The 27,518-nt window shown below is 35.5% G+C and overlaps 1 protein-coding gene across 1 annotated transcript in view; it reads left to right on the top strand.

Moving 5' to 3' along the window:
• LOC149080912 (MAM and LDL-receptor class A domain-containing protein 1-like) overlaps positions 1–27,518 on the top strand; it is a 168,446-nt gene that overhangs the window by 114,677 nt on the left and 26,251 nt on the right. Inside the window, exons 63-74 of the mRNA XM_089237599.1 lie at positions 20–4,075; positions 5,117–9,040; positions 11,061–11,248; positions 12,143–12,291; positions 17,799–18,069; positions 20,319–20,753; positions 20,939–21,033; positions 21,235–21,402; positions 21,538–21,622; positions 22,264–22,416; positions 23,920–24,057; positions 25,827–26,008. Of these exons, the coding sequence (XP_089093725.1) occupies positions 20–4,075; positions 5,117–9,040; positions 11,061–11,248; positions 12,143–12,291; positions 17,799–18,069; positions 20,319–20,753; positions 20,939–21,033; positions 21,235–21,402; positions 21,538–21,622; positions 22,264–22,416; positions 23,920–24,057; positions 25,827–26,008 (9,844 nt within the window). The remainder of the gene's footprint in view (positions 1–19; positions 4,076–5,116; positions 9,041–11,060; positions 11,249–12,142; positions 12,292–17,798; positions 18,070–20,318; positions 20,754–20,938; positions 21,034–21,234; positions 21,403–21,537; positions 21,623–22,263; positions 22,417–23,919; positions 24,058–25,826; positions 26,009–27,518) is intronic.

The raw sequence follows: 27,518 nt of genomic DNA, 5'->3' as shown, positions 1-27,518 counted from the left end.
TCTTATGTTTTTCTTTCAGGCAAAACTGGACTGTGGTAACATCTAGTTCTACCCGAGGAAAATCTAACACAGGGCCAATAGTTGATCACACTAAAGGAATTAATGGTGCCGGAAAATATCTTCTCTTAAAAAGGAGTTCATCATCTAAGGTGGGAAAATACAACCAATCATTATACATCAGCCCTAATTATCAAATTCGCAGAGGATATTCGTGTGATCTAAGATTCTACTACTACATGTATGGCAGGGATGTAGCAACTCTCAAGATATATTCAGAGTTTGAAGAAGGTGGTTGGTCTTGGAATCAACTCTGGGAAAAAAGTGGAAGCTTGAGTCAGTCCTGGAACCGTGGTATGGTCAGAGTGTGGGATAAAAGACCTTTCCATTTCATCATAGAAGGTATCATAGGAAATGGAACCGAATCTGCTATAGCCCTGGATGATTTCTCATTGACATATGGCTGTTTAAATTACTCAAAAGAATTATCAACGCCTAAGCCGACAGAGCTTCCTGTGAAGAAATGTAAGACAAACCAATTTCAATGCAAAAATGACATGTGTATTCCTTCAAGTCAAAAATGTGATTTCAATCTGGATTGCAGTGATGGTTCTGACGAATCAAATTGCGGACCATGTACTTTCGAAACAAATATGTGTGGTTGGGTTGAAAATAGTTATGGTGGCTACTTGTGGAGTCGGAAGAATGGTACATCTGATGATTTGTATGGACCTAAAAGTGGAAATGGATATTTTGCATATGTGAAAAGGGGTTATAATTATTACAAGTCAAGTTCACTTTTAATAAGTCCCATGTTACCTCCAACATCTACTCATTGCGTGATGAGCTTTTGGTACTACCTCAATGGGAATAACAGCGGAATTTTAGATGCATCGTATAGAAGAAGCTACAGTTATATTTCAGTCTGGTCTGAAAAAAACCCTCAAGGGCCACAGTGGAATCAGAAGGAAGTCAGAATACCTGCTAACACTGCATTTGGAGGTAGGGTAAGATTCAGCAGTACAGCTTACTGGAACTACAACGATACAGTTCGTGATGTTGCCATAGATGAGATAACATTCTTAAATTGCAATCCAAAGACATTGCTAGTAGACTGTAATTTTGATGACGAGTCTCTTCATGATGGATTTTGTTTCTGGACTCAAACTGGCAGGATTAAATGGCAAAGAAGCAAAGGATCGACTGGAAAAAATTTCACGGGCCCATCTTCTGACCACACAACAGGTCACGGGTACTATCTTTTCATTAATCAGACCAACCAACTTGCTAACAGGAATGCACGCTTAAAAGGTCCTACTCTCCCATCCAATTACCCTGAGGGAAGCTGTTTCTCTTTCTGGTATCACATGTTCGGTAATCATATCGGAACTCTGAGAATAATTATGGAAACAAAACGTTTTAACACCATACGATGGTCAAGAACAAGGAATCAAGGTAATAAATGGCTTCATGGCGAGACATTTGTGCGATCAACTAATGACTTCAACTTACTAGTCGAAGCAATATCTCGTTGGGGACCTCAAGGTAATATAGCCGTTGACGATTTCAAATTGGTAGATGGCCCTTGTTCTAGAACTACAACCTGTGACTTTTCTTATGGTTTTTGTGGCTGGAAAACTTCATTTGAGGGACTAAGTAATTGGATTCGATCTCAAGGCAGCAAAAATTTCACCATTGAAAAACCCACGGTTGATCATACATCAAACACCCCGTATGGTTATTTCATATACCTGCCGAGGAAAAGGCCCAATGATCTTGCTCGCCTGGAAAGTCCCTTCTATAACAACGTCGGCGACATCTGTGTGAAATTTTGGTTTAATATGTTTGGAGATGAAATTGGAACATTAGCTGTTTACCAGAGGACAAAGGATGAAGCCCGAATAGAAAATGCACAAAGTCTTTGGATGCGTGCTGGCAACCATGATTTTGTGTGGAAACAGGGACGGGTGACATTGAAAGCATTGCCAAGTTTTTATGTAGCAATCGAAGCCCAAATTGGTATGCAGAGTACTTCCGGCTACATTGCACTAGATGACATTAAAATCACCCATGGCGCATGCTCAGACCCAGCTACATGCAATTTTGAAATCGACACATGTGGTTGGACCACTAACAATATGTATACCGATTTGGACTGGGTACGTCGTACTGGCAGCGATCAGAATATGGGAGCAGGTCCAAAATTAGATCATTCAACGTTCACTTTGCAAGGTCATTATATGTATGCTTATCTCTCTGGCCAACCTGCAAATTCGAGCACCTCTCTCATCAGCGAAGACCTTCCTCTTCATCCAACATATTGTTTCTCCATTTGGTACAACATGTACAATGCTGTCAATGCATCACTTTATCTGGAGCAAATGTTGGTCGGTGTTGGCTGGATTGGAATCGAAGAATTCAGAGGGGTGGACTCATCCAGTGAATGGTACAATAGTGAAGTTAATATCACAGTTGAGAACGCAGGTGAATTCTTCTCTTTAGCACTTACCGTGAGGACATCAAATGACATCAGCAACAGCTCTTATGGAGGCATTGCAGTAGATGACATATTCCTTCGAAAAGATAGTTGTGGTATCGATATAACACCTACTACTGTACCACCTATCTCTTCTACAACACCATACCCAGACACAAAGTTTGATTGTGATTTTGAAAGTGGTTTCTGTGATAGCTTCTGGATAAATGATGATGAAGTTGAAGGAAAATGGGCCATTGTTACCGGTCATGCAGATAAGAAGCTCACTCGGCCCAGAACTGACCACACAACAAGATCGACCAGAGGTCACTACATCACTCTTACAGACAAAGCAAAATCATATTATCAATACTCCAAAGCTAGACTTATAGCTCATGACGGTATTCAACCATCTGCAGATGGCATCTGTTTCAAGTTCTGGTATCATATGTATGGCAACAACCCAGGTACACTTCTTCTCAGACTGCAAGACTATGGTGATGTCGATAAATATCTCACCGTATGGAGCCGAACGGGCTCCAAGGGTCCTTCTTGGACATATGAACAAGTACATATCAACAGTACGTTCACGTACAAAATTGTTTTTGAGGGAACAGGTACCCCTAATGGTGATATCGCATTAGACGACTTCTCAATGAATACAAAAGGATGCCCTCCAAGAGATTATTGTGATGTGGAAACTGATTACTGTAGCTTTTCGAACGATCCAGAGGCCCCTGTACCATGGCAAAGAGGAAATGGTTTGCTCTCTTCAGGACCAAAATTTGATCACACCTATGGTACAAAATATGGTACATATTTCTTTGTGGCTACCAAAAAAAATATCACTGCCGGAGACACAGCCGTATTAGAATCATCATCTTACCAACCTGATAAAAAATGTTTAAGATTCTGGTATTACCTGTACGGAAGCGGAGCAGGTACACTGGAGGTTTATACTAGATACGGAGATACAAAAAATAGTCGGTGGAAAGAGGTAGCTGATAACACAACTGAGTGGCAAGGATCTGAAGTGGTCTTGGAGGATAACCTGAATTTGCCATTCACCTATGCTTTCAAACTTACAGCCGGGGAAGCAGTGAAAACGGGTACAATAGGAATTGATGACATAGTTGTTAAGGATAACTGTCTGCATTTGGGCTCGTGTAACTTTGAGGAGGACATGTGCATGTGGACCAATGTCGAAAACGAGAAAATGGAACTGAGATGGGTGCGAGGTTCGGGTGAAGTTGTAGATGTTGGACCTGATAAAGATCACACGTTTGGTTCACAATTTGGAATTTACGCCTATGTCAGTTTCTTGAAATACTATACATCTGCGAATCCTTTGCCTGCCGAACTGAAGTCTCCCGCATTTCCACCAACCAGAAACCGCTGTGTTAACTTTTGGCATTTCCGTAATGGTACCAATCAGCCAACTCTCTCTGTTGTCATGCATGATGCCATAGAGGATGACAGAACCACATTATTACAATTGCAGTATGAAAAGATGGGCCGTTGGATGAATGACCAGGTTCAGATTAATCAAGATGACTCGTCCAATCAGTACCACATCATCTTCATGGCTGACCTACAAGAAAAGTAAGAATTTCTTTCTATTGAATTTAATAGGCACATGAATTATGTGTCATATCACATCTGAATGTTTTTAAGAAACGGTTCTTGTCCTAAAGATAATTCATAACGAATTTTGAATCTAAATCTGGCAGATTTTAATATTCAATACAGTACAGTAGCTTTTTGAATTACCAACAGGTTCTATGTTTCAAGTACCGCCAGAAAGTTGTTATAACACCAAGGGAAAGATCACTGATTCAGGATTTAAAAGAACTAGCTATTCCCATTCAAATCAAACATAGTTGAGGGGGAAAAATGAAATTAAAAATCATTTAACCTCTTCATGTACAAGCTTTTGGCAACCAATTTAAATTGCCTCCATTTGAAGAATCAGCAAAAAATCTGGTAACCTTGTCCTAACCTAACTGCACATTAGAAATAAGAAGAATAAAGAGAATATATATATAAATATATAGAAATATATAGAATATATATATAAATATATAGAAAAAAAGGAAGGAAAAACAGAAAAGTAAATGAGAGAGTCAACAATAGATTTATTTTTTCACCTCTCACCCCCTACTTAATCTCTTTCCCCTTTTACATGTATATAGCAGAAAGATGCATTATATGAGGGTAAAAAAAATCACTAACAGGAGTAGAGAAAAAACGGGAGGAAAATTTTTTTTCATAGGGTTATAATAAAGTTTCACGATGGTGAGAAGGGAGGAAAAAAAAACACAGAGAACTGGATTGAATTTATTCCACTGGCATTTGGGCAAAATATTTCCTTCATGATCGTAAAGTGATTAAATATTATTTGAGCCACCCCGAATTCTAAATGAAGGGATGATATAATAAAAACAATAAAGTTGTATTGACATAATTTCATAAATTATCAATGTAGACAAATGTAAGAACTGGATAAAAATTTATTCAAATTATTTTTTGAATTTTATTTGATTCAATTTTCAAACTGTGATTTTCTCAAATTCTTCTAGAATTTTATTATTTATAAATCATAATTTTTTTTGAGTCATGATTGTTTGCCTATACCTTTTGCAGACAGAACCAGTTCGTGGCATTGGATGACATTACAGTGACTGATGGCAACTGTTCAACAATCTTACCGGAAGTTCCTACGTTCAGTTGCGACAGTGATGAGACACATATATCGGATGATCTACGCTGTGACTTTTACCCCGAGTGTAATGATCTTGCTGACGAAAGTCAATGCGGACAGGAATGTGATTTTGAAACAGATGAGCAGAATCCATGTTACTGGCGAAGCTCAAGCACTTATTCTCTTTCTTGGAACAGAACAAAATCGTCTGAAAAAAAGGAGCCAAATATGGATCACACAAACATGACAACCGGAGAAGGTTATTTCATGAAGCTTTACAGCAAGCAGAGTTACAATTACTATTCATCATTCTCCGAACTGTACAGTCCTCTCCAAATACAATCTTCACACACATGCCGTTTGTACTTTTGGTATTACATTAGTGCATCATATTCTGGTGCTCGTCTTTATGTGTATCTTGATGCTATTGACCAAAATAAGAAAACTACAGTTTTTGACTTGAATGGCAACCAGGGTAAAGTATGGCAACTAGGTGAAGCGATCATTGGCAGAGTAGTTCATCGATTCAGGGTTGGTTTTGCTGGATACGTAAGTTATTCTTCTCAAGTTATTGCAGTAGACGACTTGAAATTTGAAGATTGCCCCATACCGAGGACTAAATCCGAAGATGTTCAATGTGGTAAAAACGAATTCAAGTGCAAAAATAACAACTGTATTCCAATAGATCAGGTTTGCGATTTTGCCGATAATTGTGGTGACTATTCAGATGAGAATCCGGTGTATGCTCAATGTGATACATACCCTGCTAGATGTGATTTTGAAAGAAGTTATTGTGACTGGAAGCGGGGAGAAAAAGCTGATTATATTTGGGATAGAACCAGCTCTAAACAGCGAAATTATTATAATAGTGTATTCGTTAATCGTGACCACACCAAGAATTCAGCTGATGGATACTTTGCATACTTTTCAAATAGCGGGTACCGGTCAGTTGGCCAAGTTGCTCGTCTTGCTAGTCCCATCATGAAAGCTAATGACAAGTCTTGCAAACTGAGATTCTTCTACACCTATGGAACAACATTTGATTCTACCAACTATGATAAGTACAAAACTGCTGATTTGATTGTGTATGTTCGGTATGACGAAATCAATGCGTGGGACACCCTGATGAATATCAAAGCTGCATTTGGCCAACATTATGAATCTGCAACAATAGACTTGGGTCATATACCAAATATCTTTGAGGTAATTATTCAGTCAAGAATCGGAGTGACACGACCAGTAGGTGGCTGGGCTATTGACGATGTATCTTTCACACCTGGCTGTTCGATAACAAATGATTCATTGCCATACAGCTATATAGACTCTACTACAGCTCCACCACCTGTGAATTGCCGCAATAAGTTTGCATGCAAGGATGGCAGTGCATGTATTGAACTGAATAAAGTGTGCGACTTTGCTGTTCAATGTAGTGATGGTTCAGATGAATCAAACTGTGGAAGCTGTTCTTTCGATGATGATTCAAGCCCAATCTGTGGATGGAAAGATGAAACTTTTAATCGCTGGGTGAGACAGAAGGGTGGGAATGACATGCCTGGGCCTAGAAATGACACTAGCGGGAACGGATATTACCTATACGTAACAAAGAAGAACACAGGCCTTATAACAAGTCAAGCTGTTTTGAAATCTGTGTCATTCCAGGCCGCTGCATCAACATGTAAAGTAACTTTCTATTACTGGATGAATGGGGTCAAAGGTAATGATGCTGCAATCAAAATCCAGGTCCAGCGTCCAACAGGACACATCTTTTCTCTGTGGAGTGAAAGCAGCAATCAGGGTGATTCATGGAAGCCTATGACTGTTAGTGTTGGATCGCAAGACAGGGGATGGCAGATGTCATTCATTGCCACGCACATTAAAAGCAAAGGTGATTTAGCCATAGATGACGTCAAGTTTATTGACTGTGCTCCTGTTCATGTCCGTGACTGTGCGAACAAAAATGATTTCTCATGTGGAGGAGACAAATGCATTGACAGGTCCTTGGTATGCGACTTCAGTATAGATTGTCCCGATGGCTCTGACGAAGCAAAGTGTGGCAACTACCTAGAGAGATGTGACTTTGAAAAAGGCAACATGTGTGGGTGGACTCAAGAAAAGAATAACTACAATCAATGGAACCTTGTGGCGGGCAAAGAAGTTGTGGAAGGAAAAGGACCAAATCGAGATCATACCGTAGGTGATGAAACCGGACATTTCCTGATTTCTAAATTGACATATTCATGGTTCTCTTCTGCTGCAAAAATCACCAGTGTGCTTTTCAGAGCAGACACTTCTGGTGATTGCAAGATTAGACTCTGGTATCACATGTTAAAGGAAAATAGCGGCTCTTTGAGTGTGATCATTCAAGACGAGGGAGACACAAGGACAGTTTCTGAGTATAAAATAAACAGCACTTTTGGTGACCAGTGGATAAGAGAAGAAGCAGTTCTAAGGAATAAAGTAAACTTCCAGGTCACCATTGCAGGCTCGCCCAAGTATGGCTCTAAAGGAGAAATCGCTATAGATGACATATCGTTTACATCTCAATGCGTTCCGATGTATACAGTTTCCACTATTCAGCCACCCACTGTGCAACCTAGTGGAGTTTGTGAGCAGAAGGGTGAATACTCTTGCAGTGATAACTCTTGCATACCAAAATCACAGGTTTGCGATTTCAAGACAGATTGTCCGTATGGTAGAGATGAGTTGTATTGTCCATCTTCGTGTGATTTTGAGAGAGGTTCGACTTGTGGATGGCATGGAATCACCGTCAAAGGTGATGGTGTTGAAATAGAAGTAGTCAGTGCTGAATATGCTCTAAAAGTTGTACCAAGTTACATGCAGTACTTTATGCCAGACAGTGACAAAACTACTGGAACATCTTCAGGTAAATATCTCCTTATACACACTAAACTTGAAACTGAGACTGGTCCTTTGGATGAATATCGAAGTCCGAACTTTTCCTCTTGTGCATCCACTTGCAAGTTTCAGTTTTGGTATGCTTCCAGAACATCTTTTGTCAAACCATTTGTTGGTCTCAGAACAACTAATGACGAAATTCTTGACATGTTGCACATTTCAACCACCGAGCAGAAGAAATGGGTCCAGACTACAATGGGTATCGGTAGACAGAATTCAAACTTCTCTGTAACCATATACAAGAAAGGCAAGATAAACTTCTATGACTATGTTGCTCTCGACGACCTATATTTTATAGACTGTGCTCTTCCCCATACTGGTAAGGATGTTTGCAATGGTGGATTCCACTGCAAGAAGAACAAAGCATGTATTCCATCTGATCTTCTCTGTGACTTGTCAGATGATTGTGGTGATGGCAGTGATGAAGAAGACTGTGGGAGTCAACGTTATTTACTCACCGATTTTGAGAAAGGGTTTGGGTTCTTTACACCAATTAAGAACAATAAAGATGCTCCTCTGATCTGGGAAATCCAAAGTGGATCTACTCCTGGCCATGCAAACAGAAAATTTGGACCAGCTTTTGACCACACTCTTTCGTCAAAATCAGGCAATTACTTAGCCATAACCAAAGGAACAACTGGATCATACATGCAGAAAGGTTGGGTTGCAAGCGAAGTCCTTTCTTCAACTGATGGAAGCTGTATGATGAGATTCTACTACTACATGTACGGTGCAAACGTATATCAGCTCAATATTTATTCTCTCATGAAAGAGGGAGGCAACATGACATCCAAGTGGGCCAAAGTGAATGAAATCGGAAACTATTGGGAACGAGCAGAAGTTGTCTTTGATGAGAAAGTGCCTTTCAAAGTGATCATAGAGGGAAAAGCTGGTATAGAAAATGACGATCTCATTGCAGTCGATGACATCTCCTTCACTCCTGCATGCAAGTGAGTAGAACTATTTGCTTAAAGTATTATTTTATAGTACCATGCCATGTAGAGGTAAACTTGGTCTTTTCTAAGTTTATACCAAACTTTGCCTCAACTAAGTTCTTAGATGTTATTACCTTTGGCGACCAGACACATCCCGATTCCCATCTGGGAGAGATATTAAAGCATTCTCGAAGGATGAGTGTGTCCGGAAAGTTTTACTAAAATCAAAGAAACATAGTCACCTCACAAATGAAGACAACAGAATATAAAATAAATAAATAAATTGATACAATCATCTTGAAACATCAGCAATTGTCAATCTGGAATCATATAATGAATAAATGAAATATATAAACAATCTAAGCCAATGGGCAATCAAAATTATAAACATGATTATAGCCAAGTAAATCATACTTTATACATCATTATCGTCAATGACCTAATTTGTCTCTACAGCTGATTGTGCTTAGACTCTCCCATTCATCTGCCACTTCTGTTCATGCCAACCTGGTCGAAGATCATATTTTTAAGATCAATCATTGGGGCTCTTGCCAGTTTGAACTCGTCATCGCTTCCACTGCTCAGACGCGCACTGCCAGTCTTCTTAGTATGTATACGATGTAGGTTGTTATTGAGGAACAATATAATCCATTGCACCCGAACAAGGTTCATAGAGCTCTTCAAAACTCTCCTTTTGAAACACCTTCGACCGTTCTTGGGGATGTCACCAGATGCTATTACCAAAAAAATTTCAAATCAGCTATCCTTTTCCTTCAAAGATGGCACACATTGTGTGTAACAACATACCCTTTTTATTTGCCAGTTGCATGGGTAAATAGCATCTAAGAGAGAAGTGTTTCTTAGATAAAAAAATTCAACTTCAGTCAGCATTTGATTACAAGATGAGTATTCTGATTTTAAACTCCTCACCTGTACCTGTCCTCTGAACAGGTTGAATTGAAGGGCCATATCCAGTACTTATCACTATGAGTCTGATGACCTGCAACCCTACAGGAAGCCTTACAGAGTCAGTGGAGAAATGGTGACGAAACTGACTTCCAGTGAAACTTATTCCAATTATTTCTTTCAAAATTCTTGACTGTTTGTCCTTCAGTATTTCTTGAGAATAAAACCCTCCACACACACACACATTGTCCATACAACCCTCTTCCTACTTCAAACAAACAACTGAAATAGATGAGACCAATTTAGAAACATGATCAATTTAAACTGTTGAATGATTTCTGCATCATCAGGTTCCAGTCATCACTTATTGGTGTCCCAGAAAAAGATGTTAGACAATTTTGCTCATTCCTTTATAGCAGTGGTTCTCAAACTTTTGTCATTCGCAGCTCCCTTGCCTATTCATGGTTCATCTGCGGTTTCCCAGACATGTTTAGTAGGTATTGTGCATTCATAAAAGAATGACTTCAGAGCATAAATAGGCACACACATCAATATTTCCAGCTCGTTGTGACACCTCTGTCAAAGGTTGACGATGCCTCTAGGAGCAGTGATGCACACTTTGAGAAACACTGCTATATAGTCTATAACGTGTAAAAGACCATGAGCTGTGAGTCATAAAAAGGTTTCAGTAAGCTGGAGGGGGTTGCTATAGGTTACTGCTAAGTACTGAGACCTAGAATCAAGGACTGTAAATATAACCTGCTATATAATGTTGGCGAAAGTATGGGGGCAAAAGTATATGGGGCTCCTCTCTGCAATAAAATCTTTTCAAAAAGAGAACGGAGGAGTGAGATTAGATTTGCGTAAGCAAGGGTCTACTTTAGTATTTTCTCTAATTTTTGGCCCTTGTATACCCCTCCAAATAATGTCTCTTGCTAGAAATTACGCATATTCATCACTAGTAATACTTACCATTTTTTGCAGAATTTTTGTTGAAAAAACACTGGTCTGTTGTTTATTTTTTCCTTGTTATTCTGTACTGACCAATTTGCTTGTGATTGTATTGTTTTTGTACAACCAAAAAAAAGTAGTTTTTTTTAAAATTTTCTTTATGCCATTTTTTTCAAAGGTATATACAAGGAGCAACTTTGCCACCAGAATCCTTTTCATCCACTACTCAATCATTTACTACAGTGTTACCAACTGATTGCAAGGCTGATGAGTTCTACTGCAAAATGGACAAGATTTGCATAGAGAAAACAATGCTCTGCGATTTCAGGCAAGATTGCTCAGATGGTAGTGATGAAAATGGATGTGGTAAGGAAGAATTTTTTGAATCGATCCCTTTATTGTTAATAATTCTGATCATATTTGACTTTCTATGTTTTGTAAATACCAGAAGAAAAAGATATTTATTCTAGATCATAAAATTCAAAAAACTTCAACACTCATTCATACAAACTTGAACAGAGGTTTGAACAATTAATAAAAATCAAAAGTTCATGAATGGGAACATAGATGGTCAAAGAAATGGTAGCTTATTAGGGACCAGATAATTAGTTGGCAAAAACGGTGATTCATAAAATTGAGCAATTGTAATATAGGAAATGTTTAAGTAATTTAGAAGTATTAGGATCATTTCAAAGTTCAAGTTGTATTATTATTAATATGATATTTGTATTCCCATAGAACCAGAATTTATGCTGCATGTGCGAACTTCATAAAATGTTTTTGTTCTTTTTCCTAATAACTGAACAAGCTTTAATTTTTAAATGACCCTTATGTATCAAAAGGGAAGTGATACTGTGACGTTATGTGAGTATGTAACATAGTGTTTGCAAGAAATATGGAAGATTTAATATTTTGCATTACCTGCTTTATCTTATCCCTATATGCGCAAATTGGGGAAGGGGGGTTGCTTTTCTGCTTTAGATATTTTTTTTAACCTCAGAGAGTTTAGCCCTGACTTTTCAGGGATTATGTGTGTGTCATGTTTGGAGTCAAGGTTGAATTCTACAAGGTTAACAAATAATATTGCATCATTCCTATGTTTTTATTAGAAATGTTGAATGTGTATATATATATATATATCTGTACACACGCACGCACGCGCACACACACACACACACACACACACACACATATATATATATTCAACATTTGTTTCTTATTGGCTTTGCATGATTCAATTGACAATATATTTCTCCCTAGTCCAAGACTATTGCAATTTCCAAAACAAGAATATGTGTGGTTGGAAGGTTTTGCATAAAGACAAACAATCTGCTCCTCGAAAGAAACGAGATGCTGAAGAGACTGCATATCGCTGGCTACCTATAAGAGCTGATGACCCTCATACTATGGTATGCAGTTGTATTGTAATTTATTAATTTATTTTTTTAAAGTATGTTTGACTGTCATTCTTGCATCCCCCTCCACTAAACATTCTAAAATAAGCTATGCATTCAGAAATACAGTAAAACCTCGATAAGTCGTCACCTTAAGTTATCGAAAAATTATGACGGCTTAAGCGGAGTGATGACTTAAGTGGAGTGCCATCAGTTGTAATGTGCAATGTTGTGAAAATCGTATAAATTTAAAGTAATATGACATTTATTAAAGTATGAATCAAAATAACAATATTAATAAAATTTATAGATAATATAATTATAATTATAGATATTGATTATATAATTATATAATCTATAATTATAATTATAGATATATAAATAATAGCAATTTTTTATCTTTTTTATCTCTTATTACTTAAATTATTGTGGTAAAATGTACTGTACACTTTGATTTATACTAGCAATTTTTAATTTAGACTAACAGAGCAACTGTTAGAATAGGTAGCTTTTCTTCGTAATAGAAACTCTCTATTGCACATTAATTTTACATATACATCAAATTTAATTTTAGTGTTTTAATTCTTCACCAGTAGTTCATGATACAACTACAAAGTAATCTCGAACACTTTTGACTTGGTGGAGGGGCCCTAGGCAGGGAAAGTAAACAGACCTCAACTTGGGAAAGAATGACTGATTTTTTTCAACAAAGATATTTTGTTTAAATTTCAAGCCCTAAATTAGTATAGTCCATTTTTATGATAATTTATTATCCGTAGCCGTTGCACTTTGAATTTAACTTGATTAATTTGATTCTTCGATTTACATAATTTTTGATTTACATAATTTTGATATGTAATCTTTGACGTATCAATAAATTTTGGTTTTGCCGAAGATGCCCTGGGGGCGAAGTGCTAATGTTGCTTCTTGCGACAGAGCTTGGGTGTCTCGCGGTTTGTCCAGTTTCTCCAATGGAGCCCGTGCAGATCTAGCTTGAGCAATCCCCAAAAACCTCAGTCGGCAAATAAACTTCCTTAGCGTAACTTTCGTTACTTGAACTGTTCCGTTTGGGTATATAGGATTTTATGGTGACTTTTAAGCATATGGCAATGTTGTTAATAATCTCTTTTTTAATGGGAGCCATAAAAATAGTCTGTTCCTCTTTCTCAAACTTTTTCATAGTGACGAGTTAACCGAAATTAGCGACGAGTAAACGAGGGTTTAATAACATTGTTGTCTATGAGAGTAAAAAGGGCCTGATGAAAAATGAAGACTTAACCAGAGTGACGACTTATCAGGGTGACGACTTAACGAAGTTTTACTGTAGTTTTAACTGCAGAATATATGCTAAAAATGTTTCAACAAGCATGGAACATATGAGGAAAGAGCTTATTTGAGTCAGGAAAGCTTGGGCGCTTTAAACAAGTTTAAGCCAATGAGGCTTTTTGAATCAAATAATATCTTGTAGAGGGGTTTGAGGGTCATACAAATTGTATCAAAGCTAATCAACATGGATACTTCCTCATTGAGGAAGCAAATCTAGATTAAAGAGGAGTAAAAATTAATAGATTTGTTTTCTTCATGATAGACGCTAGATAGTTAAAATTTTTGTTTTGAAGTCTAATGTATCAATCTGTCCATTTTTGAGTAAAAAAATGTTTCAGTGAATTTCTTCAATGTAAATTTATGAGTAATTATAAAAATTTGAAAAAATCTTAAACTACATGAATTGATACAGTTGAATGTACTGAAAGACATACTGTCTACTATATGTCATACTGTCAGATATTGTTGAATGTAAATTTTCACTTTCAAATACAAATACAAATACGACGCCACAACAGGCAAATTGCCCAACGAGGTGGCTGACTTAAGAACATCATGGATCCCCGAGCCATTTTTTGGAGGCCCTACCTACTACTGCTACACCCCACATGCACCCCCCGCCGCTGCGGAACCCCCAACGAATCGGTACATGCGGGAATGTGCGTGTAGTGAAACCTGACGTGAAGTTTTTTGTTTCTCTGTAATGCTTGTTATGTGTAGTGCTGCCATCTGCCACCAGTTTTTCAAACTATGAGTGAAGTGTTATGATTGAATGATTTATCGTTGTAGGACTGTTGCTCTCTGTGGCGAGACTTTTTAACGGGGAGATCGGCTCGCATTTGCGCCTTGAAGTTGGGAACCACAGAAAACCAACTTCAGCCGACCACCACTGTGGGGTTCGAACCCGGATCCTCGCATCACGAGTCCGGCACTATAACCACTCGACCACCACAGCGGCTTCATACTTGATTAAAATATAAATAAGTTGAAATCAATGTTATCGCATGCATGTAAAACTCAAAAGTAGGTCTGACTTATTATTTTGTACAAAGTTTTCTTATCTTATCTCTAAGCAAACTTAAGATTTTGAAAAATTAAGAATTAAATTTCATTTTTGAAATTATTGACGTGGTAGAAAACATTACTATATTGCAGCATTTTCTTAGTTAAATTGACACTTTTAACGTTGAATTCTATGACTGTTATCCTGTGCTTTTTCCTGAGAAAGATTCTGATGAGGATTATGATGTCTATGCAAAAAGCCTCATAGTGATAATCATACTGTGTTTAACTCTCGTTAGTAAAATTTTCAGTATGCATATAATCTGCATTTGCAAATTTTATTCATTAATGATGAAATTTTAACACATTCGCATCAGGAAATGAGAATTCTCATTTTACACATATGTTTAAATATCTTTATATCACTTTATATAAGTGAGACATTAAGTAGTAGCAATAATAATAATAATGGTATAATAATTATGTGAATCACATAAAGAATGAAACTTATATAAAATAGCCCTATATATATACAGGGTTGTAACTAATGACCGCCCAACAATTGCACACATGATTCCTTGTGAACAACAAATATGGAAAAGTGTTTTCCGTTTTTGGATCAGACAAATATATATTAAGTGAGTTATAAGGTTTTGAAATTTTGACGTGTCATTTTTCTAATGGTCAGTTATGTGCCCAAACTCTGATCGAAAGTACATTTCTCCGCCAGCAGTGGGTTGCCACGTCTTGAAAAAATTAACTGAAATATTGAATCCCATTAGAAACCAAGTTCTGCCTTCTTCCTTCACGTTTTTTCTCTCCATGTAGTGTGATATTATAACCTTGTTATCACATATAACTTACGTATTAGCTTCATTGCCTATGTTGGCAAATTTATCACCAGATTTGTAAAGTGAGCCAAGTGAGATCTGTTTGAAAATTTTTTTAACCCAAAAATCAACACTTTTGCCAAAATGTGGCAGTTTGTTTACCTTCAATATCAAGTCAAATTTTTTGAGGTGCATACAGTGCGGACATTTTTACTGCACGATCATTATTTTACGTAGTCATTTTAATCACATTACATATTGATCAATAAAATGGCAATACTTCTTTGGTTTTTTTTTTAACTTTCATCGAAACTGTTTACTTGTGAAAGGTTTCAATGAAGGTTGTGGTTTTGGGTTTTTTTTCTATTGATTACACTACTCAATACTTATTTTGTTCTAAAAAAAAATGTCGGTGATTTTAGGGTGCTTTTGGGACACTGATTCTGAATTTGACATTCGTTTTATCAGATCGGCTCTAATTTTTTGGGATGAATCGCACCTGGTTTTGGGATGTTTAAGCCAGGTGCGGATCTATGGGGGGGATCTGTGTGAATACCCCCAAGCAAAACCTAATAATTCATGAAATTTGCAGAACTTTTATATGATAATATTGAATTTTTTTCAATCGATCCGATGAAGATTACCTGTATAAATGTTTTGATTGAATAACAAATTCAAGAAAACTTCGACTAAAAAATAGGAAAAACCAGTACATTTTTGTCAAAAAATTTGGGACAGGGGAAAAACAAAAATCGGGACTATTCTGGAAAATACGAGGAAAATGAAGGATGTATGGTGACCCTATTCACAGTGTATAACTCATTTTATTTATTATTACTATTATTATTTTGCAAAATCACTCTGGATCCGCTCATGCCACAAGCAGCATACAAATCACATTAAAACTGTTCAAAATGTAATCATTAACAAACTTAATATCAATACATAAAGATCAATGATGTCTGGTAATGACGTGTTCAATAGAATAAGTAAGTAAATAAAAAGTTGAAAGAAAATTTTCCACACAAAAATTAGCGGCTGCAGACTATATTGAAATATTGATATTATGTATATTATCTCAAAAACTGGAACCAATTCGGCAAAACCAACACCAGTTTTGAAATCAGCAGACCAATAAAACCATTAAAATGTCTTTTGGGAACATGAAAATGTTTGTCTTTTTTTTCTGGTTTAAAATATGGCTATTTTAACTTACTCACAAACGTTTAGTTTTATGGTACTTATTAGAGACAGTTTATTATTAGAAAAAATAATTTTGAAGAATAACTTTGAAGAATAACACTGAAAAATTGTTAAGGGTAGTTCAATGTACAATATTCTTGTATGCTGAATGACATCAAATTAGAAATTATAACAAAAAAAAGTAAATAAAAATAAATAAAATAGACTCAGTACCAGTGCTGCCTTAATGCATGGGCCCACCCATGCATAGCCCGGGGGCCTCAGAGAAATTAGTACCGGTTGAAATTTGCAAAAATTTGTCAGGTAGGGCCTCAGAAAAATCACTTCGCCTGGGGGCCCTTGATGCTCTTAAGACGGCCCTGGTCAGTAATTTCTGGAGAACAAAACAAAATGACTAATGCTTATCTGTAACCTCTGTAAAACTGGCATTGTGAGATGCAAAGAACATATTCCGATTGACTTGTAAAAAAAAAAAAAATTTCTCTTTCCTGAAAAGTGTGAGGGAAAAACAACTTGTTTTTATATCTCTTTCATTTTCTGGATTTCTGTGTGAGAGGGTTAATATATTTCTAGCATTTCCAAAAATGCCAAGTTATACGTTTGGTGTACAATTGGTGAATTTATCAGGATTTTAAAGTGATGTCATCAATTTTTAAAGTGTTAGGACTCCATCAAAAAAGTGATAACACTTTTCCATACTAGTTTTTCACAAGGAATCACCTGTATAAATAATAGTAAATATAAATAAATAATAGTAAATATAAATAAATAATAGTAAATATAAATAAATAATAGTAAATATAAATAAATAATAGTAAATATAAATAAATAATAGTAAATATAAATAAATAATAGTAAATATAAATAAATAATAGTAAATATAAATAAATAATAGTAAATATTGAATGTGTTAAGAAATGAAAAAGGTTATTTGTCAAATTTTTGTAGAATAAAATTTCAGTTTTTCCATTCATGTCTCATTTAATAAAAAAAAGCGCAAAATATCTGTATTATGCTGTATAATGAAGGGCTAGGGACTACTGTATTAATTTCTTTGTATCATTACCCTACCTTTCCAAGTATAGTTCTATGAAGTTTTTTCAACATTTCTATCTCACTATGATGCACTGAATTAATAAATCTTAATAAATTGTGTTATAGATAAATCTAAAAAACCGTCCAGTCCGAGATCACACATTGAATTCTACTGAGGGATGGTACTTGTTAGCAGATGGTACTCCAGGTAGATCTGGTGATGTCACGTCTCTTGTATCTACAACCCTGTCATTCCCTAATGGAAGGTGTGCGGTGGACTTTTGGATATACTGTGGAACATGGGCCTGTAATGTCCAACTATATTATGAAAATGTTGCCGAAGGAAGTGTAGGAGGAAAACAACTCTTGTGGAAAGCAGAAGATGAGATGTTCGCATGTAAGTATGAGTTGGTTTTTTTTCAGGTTTGAATTTTTCCACCTATGAAGTCATATTATAATGTGCAATAAATCTTTTTTTGACTGTGAAATGTTATCTATCCATATCTTTTCACCATGAGCGATTGTTTAAAGATTTATATACAGGAAGTGCAGGTAACATTGAATACCATTTTTATTTTTATTAATTACTCTAAATCATGATAGAAACCTGACACCTGTATTTTTAGAAAATTAGGAATCTTATCTTTGCATTAACAAAGTATTGTACTTAAAAATAAGTAGCGTTTGAGAAAAAAGTCATTAGAAAAGTTTTTTAGGGGTAATATAGAATACATGGTTAAAGAAAACAACTACTACTAATGAAAATCAATCAAAAACAATATTTTATGAGTATGACAATGAAAATTGGAATTTCATAATTTGTTTTTGTAGTTGATGTTGTGGTAGTGTCGTAGTCTGTTTACAAGAGTCGCAAATGCAATCTTCTTTCTCTGCATCAAAAATATCAGAATGCCCCCCACCCACAGAGAACACGATACACATTATTCATAGACTTCCTCTCTTCTGTCTTCCTAAACTTTCAATCGTGAAGAAATATTCTAGTTCAACTTAGATGATACTTATCGTATTCCATATTACCTGTCACGCCATCTTTCAAAGAAAAATAGCTTCCCATGTAACTGAAGGAATCTCTGTCTATAAAATGAGCTAAGTGCAATAAAATGCAACACATGTGATGTTCATTGCGCTTGGTTTCAAATTATTCGGCACATTTCTTATAACAAATGAACACCTTTGAAAACTTGCCGTAGTAAATTTCAGGAAGTAGAAAAACAAATATTCTCTCATAGCAGCCATGATAATGATAATGAAAACCAAGCAATAATGACTCTATATTATCATGGGAGTATTTTTAAATAGTTAATTATTGTTCCATTTGATGGCCATCCCTGAAGGTGGAGAAAACCTGGCATTCCATATTGCCCAATTATTCCATATAATCCCAGCACTTCCCATACTACATTCACACCTTACACGACTTCCAAACTTTCTTTCATTGAATGAGTATGAAAACAATAACTAGCTGATAGTTTATCAAAAGATGATTGAATACATCAGTAATCAAAAATGTGTGCATTCATATTGATACTTTTAATTTAACACACCCGGAGGGGTTGGACCACGCTGGAGAGAGCCGGGCCGGAGGGCCTGGATTCCAAGCCCCCCGGTCCGGCGCCCCCGGCCCTCAACCATTTTCAACCTGTCACTCGTGAGCACGATTGTGCTGCATGCCCGATTTCGTGTTTACGAGCACTTTATCAATAGTTTAATTTAACATCCTACAAAAATTGCATTCAATAATTATGATTGCGCAGATTTTCATATGTGTAATCACATGTATCACAATTTCATGTGATCACAGGTCATGCCAAAAAAATCATTACAAAAAAAAATCTATTTGAATTGTACTGCTTATACAGGGCCTCAAAGGGAACATACAAAGCCTCAAAAATCGCACATAAAATAAATATACTGAAATAGTAGTAGTAGTATTACTTTCCAAATACATAACTACCATCTTTGTGATTCAAGCTATAGTAAGAGAAAAATTCAGGTTGCAAACTTCAAGGTAAATGAAATGCAAACAAAACATTTTAACAAATTAGTGATCAAACAGCCACACATGATCTGCAAAAAACAGAGTTATTGTCATTAATTGGGACATCTGGAATATACCAGCAAATTCAAGGTATAAAATGGAAAGAACATGACCTCACTTTATATGCAAAGGTGATTCTGAGCATTTATCTCCAAACTGGCTGTAGTAATGAATGTTTAAAGGACCCTTTGTACTTATGGAAAGCTATACTGCCATCCTATGCCTATATTTAAGGCGTATCTAAAAAAACTAAGGAAACTGAGATACTGCCTATTTCCTTAGGATTTTAACAGCTTTTTGAGGTATGACTTATTTCTTTAGTGTTTTTTTAGTATTTCTAAACAAGATACAACCTCTATGCTGAGAAATAATGTCAGGTCTCACTACCATTACTAAGCTGGAAAAACGTAAAAATGAAAAAAATTGAGATACGCCTTTTAGGCTTAGGAGGGCAGTTATACATTTAAGGGCTAATTGTCTCAAGATTCTAACAAATGCACATATGGCAGTATCTGATTTCAGGTTTTTCATAACTGTCTACTTGAATTTTTTAATCACTAATTATGATGGTTTTTATTTGTTTGCAGCTATTTTGCGCCGATGGAAGCAGGTGAGGGTTCCTTTAAGCACCTTGAGAAATTTCAGGGTTAGATTTGATGCCACTCGTCCATACACTTCTCAGTCAGTCATGTGTCTTGATGACATCCAGTTTACTTCTTGCGCACCTCCTCCGAAAGTTCCACCAGGTTCAGAGCTGTGTGAAAGCCATCAAATGAGGTGTGATAATCAGAGATGCATCAATTTGAATTTGGTTTGCGATTTCAATGATGACTGCCTCGATCGTAGTGATGAGAAGTTCATATGCAGTGCTTATAAAGCAAGATGCGATTTTGAAGGAGGCTCATGCAAAAACTGGCGCCTCGAATTAGATAGGGGAAACACCTGGCAGTATCTAACTGGTACTAACAGCAACTCATACATCTCTGTGCCAGCTACAGATCATACAACCTATTCCGGTCTTGGTTAGTAGTACATATATTAATTCCTGGAAGTGTATTTTGATATTTCAACTTCTGTATATATTTATTCAATAATATTTATAAATTTGTCTCAACTATACTCATATAAGAAAGGAGGAAACAATTTTTTTACATCTCCCTTTTAATTTTCCTATAGCTAAATTTGTTTTTTCAACCCTTTGTTTCAGGTAAATATCTGTCGTACCGATTTTCATATTTTTCCAGAAATGCAAAACCAAAACTAGTTTCTGATGTGGTTGATGGATATGCGGAAAATTGTAAGGTGGGTATTTTTGTTAATGCTGTTTATTTGATTTATGTACGCTCAAAAATTCTCAGAATTCATTCAAACATGCATAATGACCACCAAACTATTATTGTTTTACACTAGCCATGCGAAAAAATAAGCGGATAAAATGAGAATAAACTAGAATATATATATGCATATGAATGTTACCTCAATTCCAAAATATTTTTTACTCAGCTCCGAGTTTGGTATGCTGCCAATCCACCTACTGGAAAAATAGATGTCTACAAGAGAATTAACTACTATGACGACGGTTTGATTCCCATCACATCATTGAAAAGTGCATCGAAAAATTTCTGGGAAAGAGTTGAAATCGATCTGGGTGGAGGAAACAAAGATTTCCAAGTATATTATTTTTTCTTTTTAAATATATACAGTATTAAGTAGTTAAATTACAGTTTTTTTATACGATAATCTTTGACTATTAGAAAATATTGGTGCAAAGCAATCAGCATATAATGTTTCCCTTTTCTTGAAAAGGTTGTTTTTATACCTAACGTGACATTGTATTCGGGATCTGTCAGCTTGGATGACGTGTCAATGACCCCTGAATGTAGTTTGGTTGGTGAGTTCATCTTTTATGATATCTCTCACATGTTGTCTATATCTATTTATGTGTGCATGAAGTAATTAATGAGATTGCATAATTTTTTTAGTTTTAACTACAGTCAGACCTCATCACAATAGCATTTGTCATGACCTGGGATACATTATTTTTGTATTTAGGAAATACAGAGATTTGACAAATGCAAAAATTTGGTTTTTACCATTTTTTCACAATATCTTGATAGTTTCAAGTTTTTGAAGTGAAAATAGATAGTAATTTTTTGGAGCACTTGAATTCTAGAGCTTTCGGCAAGTACAGTAATTTAAAACTTGGCCTCATAATTGAACTATAAAAAAATAGTGTCCTTAGTTTAGTCCATTTTTGCAAATGAACACAAAATTTTTTATTTGAAAGATGTTTTTGCAGATGAATGTAACATTTTTAACTAGAAAATCTTTTTTTTTTTGTGAATAAATGCAAAATTTATAATTTAGGAGTTTTTTAAATTGGAAAATTCAGATTTTTTTATTTGAAAAATTTAAGTATCTAGTCATAACACAAAAATAAATTTGAAATTTTGTAAAATTGATTTAATAATTTTCATAGAAAAATGTAATCAATACTTTGTGCTTATAATTTGTTACTTTCTTTGTTCATAGATCGAGATTTGCCTGGAAAAACAACCGACCCACCTCCAGTAGATGAATGCGGATCTGAGAAATTGACATGCAAAAACAAGAATTGCTACACCCATGCTCAACGATGCAACTTCATTGATGACTGTGGAGATAACAGTGATGAAGCTAATTGTGGTAAGTGGTAATAGATGCTTATTATTAGAATAGAAAATCATAAGATGGTTTCTTTCTTTTTCAATTATCCGAGATGAGATGACAATTTCTAACTCTGGTAAAGCTAAACTGTATTTTAACCAATGTAATGAGTCCAAAAGTTTTAGTTGTTAAATCAGGATCAGTTTGATGACATATATACACCCAGGAGCTTAAAAACAGCAACAGGTAAATCAGGGTTAGACTTACTTTATTTTGGATCGCACAATGATTTTTCAGGTAATACATATCATATTCCTGAGTATTAGCTGGTGGAAAAAGGAGGTTGACCAGTGGCCTAGTGGCGTCTGAGCTGGTTATTCTTTTTGGTATCAGAGTACCCCCAGAATTAATTCAGAAAAGTTTCCTACGTAAAGTTTGAGTCGGTCGAGCACTCACATGTCTAAAACACTTTAAATGCTGTTGAACATACCAGATTAAGCATATGTATATTTGTCATTGCTACACAATAGCTTTTAACTTAGACTTTGTAAATTAGATAAAAATATAAATAGAACTGTTAATTATTTCCATATTCCCTGATCATGTGTGCAAGATTGTGATAAGCAGCACAAAAAACTGATGAACCTGCAGTCAGAACATTATATTGAAGTACAAGAACACTGATATATTCCGTCCATTTCTTAGCATGCAGAAAATCTTGCAGAATATTCTAAAATGGGGAAAAATTTTCATTGGACAAACAGCGTGGTGAAATAATTTGCGAATAAAACTCAGGGCCAATACAATATTGAAAACCTAATAAATCAAATGTGAATTCAACATTCATAGAGAGAATCACTTTCAAATAAGATAGAAACTTTATGAAATCATCTATCTTCTCCATATCTAATAATAGCTCAATTGGTGAAGACTATTGACTAAAGATACAGAAAGTTTCTGATGATCTTGTGAACAAAAAAAAAATCTTGTGGAAAAACAAGACAGTAGAAGATAATGATTTTAATTACGAGGGTAGATTAGACCTAGCAGGCGAAGAAAGCAAACATAATGGAAGTAAAATTATTGCATGCATTTTATATTAGTGTGATAATTAGTAGTTTTCCAGCATGCCTGAAAAATCTGGTATCCCTCAAATTTTACGGCATGTCAGCTAATACAGTAAGAGCAATGTAAATGGTAGAAGTATATACCACTATTTTTTTAAACTATTCAATGCTAATTTTAAGCAATTTGCCTTGAAAACTTCCATTTACCTAAAACCATAGCAATTCCATCCGTTAAAATATGCGGTTTTCAGAATATATGAACAGATCATTGCAGGAAACATTCTTTGAGAACTTTTTAGTTTGTGAAAAATATAATATTCACTGTTAGATACCCTTTAGATACCCTAGAGAGAGAGAGTTAATGATTTTTTTTTTGCATTATATTTTCTTTCACGAATAGCTATTTATATAAAATTTGATTTGAATTTATGCTTTGGGTGAAATAAACGTGATTTGTTTTTCACACCATGCACAGGTACCAATTGCAATTTCGAAAATGGCTTCTGTGGTTGGTTCACTCCGCAAGGATATACAACAAAATGGATGAGACGTCGAGGAAAACCTTATTGGTATTATGATTTGGACGGAGACCACACTTATAAAAATACAACCGGTAAGTGAGAAACCTGTATGCCTGATTGTATTGGCAGTCAATACATTCACTTTTTTTAACCAATAAAATGACTTCTGCATTAATTGATTTTAAACTTTGTAGATATTGAACTGCTTTGAGATTTTCAGCTTTTGCCTTTCCATTATTAAATACTTCCAATGTGTTGTCACTACAATTTCACTGCATCTTTTGTGTGCATATTCTAAAATTGTATATTTGTTGATATTGCAAAGCCGTCTTCCTGAGGTATAGTCAAATTAATCCTTAGTAGCCCAAAGACCAAAAAACTAGTTGACTGAAAGACAAGTTGTCTCTCTTGCACAGTGCTGCTAAAAAAACTTCACAAGTCAAAAGGCTGAGGGAACTGATGCAGTTTTTTAGTTCCTTGCCTTCACACAATCACAAGCGTTTTTACCAATACCACATAGTGAGACGGTAAGGCACATTTATTCAAAACTTAACCATTTATTAGTGTACATTGAAGAACAAAAAGCCATCCTGACCGAAGAATGGTGAAGAACTTGTTTGATTTAGCTAATGAGTAGTTGTGCTCATGAAAAATCGTGGGGACAGGAAGGTGACATCTCTCTATATATGTGAAAAGGCACACTGAAAAAAAAAATTGTCATAGTAAAATATGTGGCAAAATTTACATTTTTGGCAAATTTGAGCAGTGTTTTTCTCTATAGTTTTATTATCTTTTGTGGTTGCAGGTAGTTTTTTCAATTCTTGTTTTAAATTTCATTGTTTTAAGTATTTTATTTCAAAAACGCCCTGTTATGAGCCAAATTAATGATTTCAGTGCAATTGCCATCATATTTTGTGAATAACATTGTAGAAGAGAAGGATAAGACTTTTGTAATTCCACTAAAAAGCTCCTAGCGAGTTATTTGGTGAAATTCAGTTTCTTTAAAAGCTCTGCCCCTCATGACGATTTGCTATCTTTCTTTCTGTAGTAACCAATGACTGTGTGCTAATGCCTCTTTCAGACCTGTTAACTCTCCGGATTTTTTGCCCTTCCTCCGGCTCTCTGGATTTGATAGAAATTTCTTTGGATTTTAGCAGAAAATTAGGTTTGAAAGAAAATTCGTTTCGATTTCGTTTAGATTTTCCCTGAGCTTTCACGATGTTGTGACATCAATGACTACAGTTGCCATTGGGGAAAATACCTATAGAGAGCAGCCGTAGTTCGCAGAACCTACTTACTCAGTTGAAGACGCCACTTTTACTGAGTAGCCGTCAAAAAGTCTTGGTGACTGCATTTAAGCAAACTGTTGACATGACTTTGTTTACTTAGTATTTATCGCCAATCATTTGTTAGGGGGGATGGAAGTTTTTGTTTTCTCTGATCAAATGTCTTCAAAAAGAAAATATACAACTGCTTATCACAGAGTTCGTATACCCAATATTATCCATCACTGATAGCATCCATCTTTTGCTCAAGGGCTAACCAGGACTTGCCTGGGGGCACTTTTTCTCAATTGATGATAAAAAATTTATCAATTTTTTTATTTTTTTGATCGGGTCCGCGTACGGGAGTGGCGGTGGGTACTTCCTCGAAAGAATCTCTGGATTTCTGGATTCCAAAAGTTGGCACATCTGCTCTTGTGTTACTAAGGGTGTAAGGATTATAATTACATCACCTGGATACTGTCTTCTGGTATCTGGGCAACATCAGTGTCTCCAGGTGAGGAGGCTTAAGTTTTAGAATAAATAGACTGAAAAATTAATATTGGTTTGATTAAAACACATTCCAAATTTTCATTTAGGTTATTATGCTATGCCTGTCGGTTTTGGAATTATGGGGAATGTTGCTGAACTGCACACGATGACCTACATTGCTTCTGGCTCTGAATGCAAATTTGTTATGTGGTACTATCAAAGTGGAGCAAAAGCAGGGAAACTGGCTGTGAGAATCAAATACACATCATCATCTTCCAAACAAGAGGATGTAGGTCGAAATTTTATTCATTTCCCATTTTAAAACATTTTGTGTGTATGTTTTTTCTCATTTGTATACTTTTCACTTTTTCAAAAAATAATGAAATATGTGATCAGAATGAAAACACAACTGGCTGCCCATTTTCCAATGAAAAATCTGGAGAAGGCGACACAGGAATGCACAAAAACAGTGATAATGGTTATCACTGTTAGTTAGAATAGTTATGAATCTTAATTTTTGCACTATTAGAATTTTACAATAAAAATGTATACAATCGATTTGGGAATCATCTGATTCTGTATTTCCCTTTGTGGGGCCCACATCCCACAGGGGAGTGTAATACGATTTTTAAGGGAAGGAATTAGATTTTTAAGAGGAGCAATTTGAGAATGAGTTATTGACAGGGAATGTTTTATTGAGGTTCTTTTAATTAAATTGTTTTTTTTACATATGTTTATACATATATGAAAAATATCAGTTTTTTTTCCATGTGTTTCGAATCTTCATTTGCAGTTTTCTGCAAATTTATTGGTTCAGATAGTTAATTTTTTGGTGATTTTTTTAAATCCTTACTGTAACTATTCTTTCATTCTTTTATTTTCCTCTTTCATGGATCCCGTGTTTTTGGAAGCTTTAGATCAGCGGGTTGGTGGCATGTCCCGTGGGCAACTCAATAAAACAATTCATATAGTTACAGAATTTATAGAAATGATTGGGAAAAAAAGCCCATCTCAATAAAGAAATAATTTTAGAATGAAAGAGAAATTATTTTATAATTATTGAAAAAATAATAATTTCAGAACTCGCCTTCCCCTTGCCAGGGAACTTTGCTATCATTTCTTAGCACCAGAAATTTTCAGTGAACAAATCCGCCATTTTTAAAGATTGCATGTACTAAACAGTAATTTGATAAAATTCCAAACTTGTTATAGCAGCCAAATTCAGTGAAACAAATCGCGATATTGAATCGGGTTTGACTGTACATACATTTAGCATTTATTCTCAGAGACGGTGCTTTTTCAGGAACCCCGCAACAAAACTGTTACTACTACACCATTCATGCATCTCTTAAACACATTCCTGAGAAATTTCTTATGAATTGGAGCATACCGGAAATGTCAGAATTATGTGTGTTTCATTTTCAAGAAGTGCTGCCATCTGTCTTAAATATTGGAAGTGAAAGGGGCAGATGCCTGGATTTTCAACTTTATGTAAGTGTCACGTTGAAGATCTGCCTACTCTTTGTGGAGATATTTTTTCAAATAGGAAACAAATCCACAAAGGAGTGGGGATCTTCATGACTACTATTACTAAAGCACACATGTACCCTGTAAAATTTTTTTTAAGAATTTCTGATTAATTGGGGCATGCTGGAATGTGTTGTGCACCTAACACAATGTTTATTTTTGAGAAATGTATTTTATATGTTCAAAAAATGCTACCACTTGTTTTGCAAGTTTGGAAGCGATACCTTGGTAGGTTATGTTGCTTGCATGTATTCTGTGCAAATTTTAAATGT

The sequence above is a fragment of the Pholcus phalangioides genome, unplaced genomic scaffold (assembly GCF_987345545.1).
Source record: "Pholcus phalangioides strain wild (caught in Gottingen) unplaced genomic scaffold, Ppha-v1.0 ptg000010l_1, whole genome shotgun sequence".
Lineage (NCBI taxonomy): Eukaryota > Metazoa > Arthropoda > Arachnida > Araneae > Pholcidae > Pholcus > Pholcus phalangioides.
The sequence above is the reverse complement of the archived record's forward strand: the minus strand, read 5'-3'. Positions and strand labels throughout refer to the sequence as shown.